We start from the raw sequence: 5,418 nt of genomic DNA on the forward strand, positions 1-5,418 counted from the left end.
CTAAACTGTGGTAGTTCTTAAACACCAAGAAAAGGAGTTTGGACTTCTTTCTGTAGATATTGGGGAGCCACTGAAGATATTTTGACCAAGGGAAAAAACGGGGACAAAGAAATCTATTAAGAAAAAAAGACTCATCTGCCTCTAAAGTCCTTTCCAAATTTTGGTTTATGATCTGATGTTCTAGTAGGGTTGTATAGTATGGCTTTAAAAAGGGAGGATATTAGAGCCAAGGAGATCAATTAGAAGGCTACTGCAGTAGTCACAGCATGGAGACAGAAGGTTTCAATTCGGCTATTGAACATGATAGTGATTTCTCTAATATACTCCACTGTAGTATTTCATTAGGAAAAAAAAAACCCAAAACTTTGATATCACAACAAACTTCCAATCTAATTCATTTTTATTTCTCCAATACCTTTTAGCACACACTGTAATGCTGCCCTTGGGATGAAATGTTTATTTTTCTTGCACCATATTAATGATATTTATCACAAGTTAACTTGGTTTTACATGTATTGTCTGTATCATAAAATAATCTGGTTTCTAATACAGAAAAGGAGCCTGCTGAGTCATGCTCAAGACAGTCTTAATGGGTTAACTATAAGCAGTAGGGGCAAATGTTATCATATGCCTCTTTTATAAAGTCCAAAGAGAACTAGAGATGAGGAAATGTTGCTCCAGAAAACAGGGCAGAGAAGAACAAAGGCATCTGACCCTCTGCAGAAAAAAGGTGAACTTAAAAAGACAGATGGTTGAACTTCAAGGTTCAAACATACTGTTCTAGAGCAAGGTAATGCCAATGGACTATTTCTCTACTGAGACCATAAGATGAGCTAGAGAGGGGTAAGACAGAGAAAGGGCTAACAGAATCATAGTGGAATGCTATTAAAAATCACAGAATTTTATGTTAGATGTGAGAACATGTGGTTCAGGTCAGGCTCCAAATCTACCTTCTTTGCAAACTGTCTACCTTTTATCAAGACATGCTTTTTGCATTCAATTCAACAATCATTTATTAAGCAACTATCATGTGAGGACATTGCTACATACTGAAGATGCAAAGACAAAATAGCATCTGTAACTGAGAAACCTAGTTTGTTGGGGGGAGGATAAAGCATGTACATTAATATATAGATTCAAGGTAATTTGGGAATAAAGCAGTACCTGAGCAAGCAGCTATGCAGATGGTTTGCAGAATGGTGAGAGAGGAAGCCTCAAGTCCAATTACTAGATTATTACAATAATACAGGTGAGTGAAGTGATGAGTGTCTGAATTAGGGATGATGATTATGTGAGTGAACCAAAAGGAACAGATTTAAGAGATGTTGTAGAGGTTGTTTTTTGGGATTTTTTTTTGTTTTTTAAAGAGACAAACCTTGGCAAGTGATTGAATGTGGGGGTGAGAGGGAGAAAGAATGAAAGATGACTGAAATTATAAATCTATGTGACTAGGAAGGGAGTTGTGCCCCGAACAAAGAAAGGGAAGTTTGTAGGAGAGGTAGGTTTAGTGAGGGAGAAATGAGGAATTCAATTTTAGACATATTATGTACAAGTTGCAATCAGGGTAGAAATGTACCTAAATAAGGGGCTCTTAATTTGGAGATCCACAGACAGATTTCAGGGAGACTGAATTTGTATGGGGAAAAATTACATTCTCGTTTTCATTAACCTCTATCTGAAATTTAGCATTTCCTTCAATTATGAACGTAGGCAACAAACCATTACTCGGAGAATGGGTTTTATAGGTTTCACCAGATTGCCAATTGATCCCAATTGTGTCATCACAAATCCTGTTCTAAATCATGCAGGACTGTAGTTCAGAAGAGAGATTAGAGCTGGATATATAGATTTTTGGATTTATCTGCATAGAGATTGTTACCATGGGAGCTAATGAGATTACCAAGGGTGCTTTAGCATGGAATTAAAAGGTTCAAGGATGGAGCCTTGAAGACCACCAATGCTGGAAGGCGGTGGAGATGGGTGTTGAAACAGCAAAGGAGATTATGGTCAGATAGGTAGGAAAAAAACCAAGAAAGAGAGAGAAGAAAGATGGGAGCCAAGGGAGAAAAGGGTTTTGGGGGGTGGGAGCAGTCGTCAAGGCCAAAGCTGTATCTTCATGAAAATGAGGAATGTTTTCTCATCAGATTTATCAGCAAAGAGCCTGGAGGGAGCAATTTCAGAGAGAAATAGGTCAGAAGCCAGACTACAAGGAAGAGTAGAGAAGGAGGCAAAAGGTAAAGAAGTGGAGATGGTGAGTACAAATGGCTCTTTCTACAAGTTTGTCTGTGAAAAGGAGGAAAGGAAGATGAATTTAAAGGGGCATGATTAAGTGAAAGGATGTTTTAAGAAAGGGAAGAAGGACGGTGTGCTGTGTTGGCAGCAGGGAAAGAGTAAGTAGAATGAATATGAAACGGAGGCAGGGAATGAAAGTTTGGACAACCAGAAAGCACGAAGAAATCATAAGAACCAGTGTTTTTCGATTCAAAATAAGGTTTAAAAACCTAAATAATTTAAAACATAACGTTAAAATTCTCCCTTTGCTCCACCTCCACCCCCTTTAAAAAGCTAATTAATATAGCCAAGTTCTATTTAAGACAGGAGATCACAGTTAGAGGTTAAAAACCACTTTACATCAATGTCAGGTTACAGGCAGATCATAAAATGAAAGTGTTACATTTTCACATCTCCCTTCTTTTGACATACAGATTGTGAGATCTTTCATGCCAAAGGCTCAGTTACTCCCCCGATGTAGACTGGTGCTAAGCTGGGCTTCCCAGGCCATCCGGTCAAAGGAAACTTGAAGGGCTTTCACTTTCTCCCTCATCTGCAACGAGGTCTGAGCAATCTTTCGGTTTTCTTCAATAGTGGCATCTTTGTCCCTGGAGATCTGGTTCATCTTCTGCTCCTTTCTCTTGATGGCTTCTTTGATTTCTTCAATGTGCCACTTGGCCTCTTCCTCGGCTTTCTGCTTGAGAAAGAAGTGGTTTTTCTCCCGAAGAAAGTTAAACTCCCTGATCCTGTCTGCCTTGTCTCTGATATTTTTATGCACATTATCTCTAGCCTGCTGGATCTTCAGGTCCCCCAGCTCCATTAACATTTTCTTATGCAATTTTTTCTGCTCATCCGTCTCTTCTGCTCTCCACTTGGTCAACAAAAGATGTTCTTCCTCTTTCTGGGCCTTTTCTTTCAGCTCTCTGTGCCTCTCCTCAATCAGTCGCTGGTGGATTTCCTGAGATCTCTGGGATCTTAGCTCCAGGGACAGCCTCCTCAGGATTTCCTCAGCCTTGTTCTGACTGTCTAGCAGGAACTTCCGAAACTGGTGATTGGTGGAGGAAGCGAGGTTGTTCTCCTGAAGTTTCTTCCTGCCTTCCAAGTTCTTGAGCTGCCTCTTGTAGCAGGCCTGCACCATCTTCTCCTGCAGCTGCTCAATGTTCTGCTCGCGGAGGTCCTTCTGCAACCCCTCCTTTTCTTTCAGCATCTGCTCCTGGCAGTGCTTCCTGCACTCGGCTTGCACGCGAGCCCTCTCCAACTTCTCCTTGCGCTGGCTCTCCTGCTCCTGGACCTGTCGCTTCCACTTGCTCTTTCTCAAGGCCATCTCCTTCTCCCAGGTCTCCAGGCGCTCCTGCTGTTCCTTGCTGAGGCGGGCCCGGCGCTCCTCCTTCTGGCGCTTCCACTGCTCCTTGCTCTGCAACAGCTGCTGCTGGCGCTCCTTCTCCATCATCATCTGAAACCTCTGGTTGCAGCGCTTCACCTCCTCCCAGGCCTCGGCCGCCTGGTGCTGCAGCTCCTGGATCCTCCTGGCCTTCTGGAGCCGCTCCAGCATGAGGCTGACGATCTTCTTATCCCGGGCGGGGATCCTGTCCTCCTCGGGCGTGGCCTTCAGGTTTTGGAAGGGCTCCAGCTCGGGCTCCTTGCTGGCCGCCTGGCCTCCGGGCTGCGCTAGCTGCCCCACGGCCCAGCCGCGCCGCTCCTGGGAGGAGGCTCGGACCCTGAGCTCCTGCGAGGGCAAGGCTGACCTATCCAAGGAGTCAGAGGAAGGGCCCCAGTGACTCGGGCCCCAGAGACTCAAGCCTCGGCGCACAGTTGTGGCCCATTGATCTCCACTGGGCTCGCGCTCCAGGGTCAGGGTCCCGCGCGGGGCGGTGTAATCTCCGCAGGGGGTGGGCGTGGGCGTGTCCTTCTTGCCCGCGGGGGGCCGCCTCTGCAGCGGCGGGGACTGCTGCCAGGCCAAGCTGTAACCCGCCCTCGCGAGCCGCAAGGACCTGGCTGCGGCCTCGCGCTCATCGTCGGGCCGCCGGCTGCGGGGCAGCTGCCTCCGGGCGCGGTCCGGGGCTGTCCTGCTCACGTCGGTCAGACTGCGGCTCTCCCGCGGTGAGCTGCGGAAGAGGTGCCGCCGCGGCTGCGGCGTCGGGGGGTGGTGCGTGTGCTGCGGGGCCGCCCCGCAGGCGCGCTCCGACCCCTGGTAGCCCTTACACGCCAGCGGGGCCTCGCCCTTGAGGCCGCCTGGGCTGCCGTAGGTGCCCGCGAGGGGCAGCGACGCCGGCTCCCTGCCCGGCGGCGCGTGCTCGTAGACCTCCAGGTAGGGCAGCGGTGAGAAGCGGCCCGTGCCCTCCATGTCCCGGGCGGCGCCCCCGGCCCTCTGCAGAGCAGCTCTCTTGGCCTTGTCTGGGGGTCCTGGCGGAGGCGCTGAGGAGCCTCCGGACCGTCCAGCAGGTCCTACATGAATCCGGCTCGCGCCCCGTCCGGGCCTCTGACCCCCGCGGGCGGCCGGCGCCTCCTGTGACGCCCCGACCACTTCACAATGCCCCCTGCCCCTCAGGGGCAGCGCTGTGGCCCAGGCCCGGCAAGACCTCCGTCAGCGCAGGACTCGTGTCCCCGGCTATGCGGGATGTCCCAGAAGCTGGGGGCACCACCCGCGCGGCCGGGTTGGAACCCTCCCCTGAGGCTGCGGCAGCCCCTCGTGGCTTAAAACTTCGGTGGGAGCAAAAACCTCGCAATCCCCGGTTGGATTCTCGTTCAACTCCTCACCCAATAAAGGTTTAATTAAGCGCCTGCTAAGCACTGTGCTAAGTTCGGGGATGCAAAAGACAGTCCCTGCCCGCAAGGAGCTTACAATCTAACCATTATTTGGTTGATTGTCTAGACTTGGGAAAGTAATGGAGAAAATGTGAATAATACAGATTAAACTTAGAAGCCTGTCCTGTATTTTGTTATTACTTAAAAAAGTGATGGAGAAACATTTATAATGCAAATTAAATTTAAATGCTGCTTTTGAAGCATCAGGTGCTAAAAACATTTATTAATTTATAAATTAAAATTTTATACTTATTATTTATATTAAACACCCCTGGACATTCAAGAGGTAGGTAGTTACGGCAAATACCATACTGCCTTAAAGTTTGAAACTCGACAAGTTAA

At 48.2% G+C, this 5,418-nt stretch overlaps 1 protein-coding gene across 1 annotated transcript; it reads right to left on the minus strand.

Annotated features, from left to right (window-relative positions):
• Positions 1–2,608: 2,608 nt before the first annotated feature.
• On the minus strand, positions 2,609–5,152 carry CCDC185 (coiled-coil domain containing 185). The gene has a single exon (XM_072647739.1). It carries the CDS (start codon positions 4,613–4,615, stop codon positions 2,732–2,734), a length of 1,884 nt encoding a protein of 627 aa, XP_072503840.1. The 5' UTR covers positions 4,616–5,152; the 3' UTR covers positions 2,609–2,731.
• Positions 5,153–5,418: the final 266 nt, after the last annotated feature.

This window comes from Notamacropus eugenii, chromosome 2 (genome assembly GCF_028372415.1).
Source record: "Notamacropus eugenii isolate mMacEug1 chromosome 2, mMacEug1.pri_v2, whole genome shotgun sequence".
NCBI lineage: Eukaryota > Metazoa > Chordata > Mammalia > Diprotodontia > Macropodidae > Notamacropus > Notamacropus eugenii.

Coding starts and splice junctions, on each gene's coding strand:
- CCDC185 (XM_072647739.1), bottom strand. CDS start 4,615: ATGGAGGGCACGGGCCGCTTCTCACCGCTGCCCTACCTGGAGGTCTAC.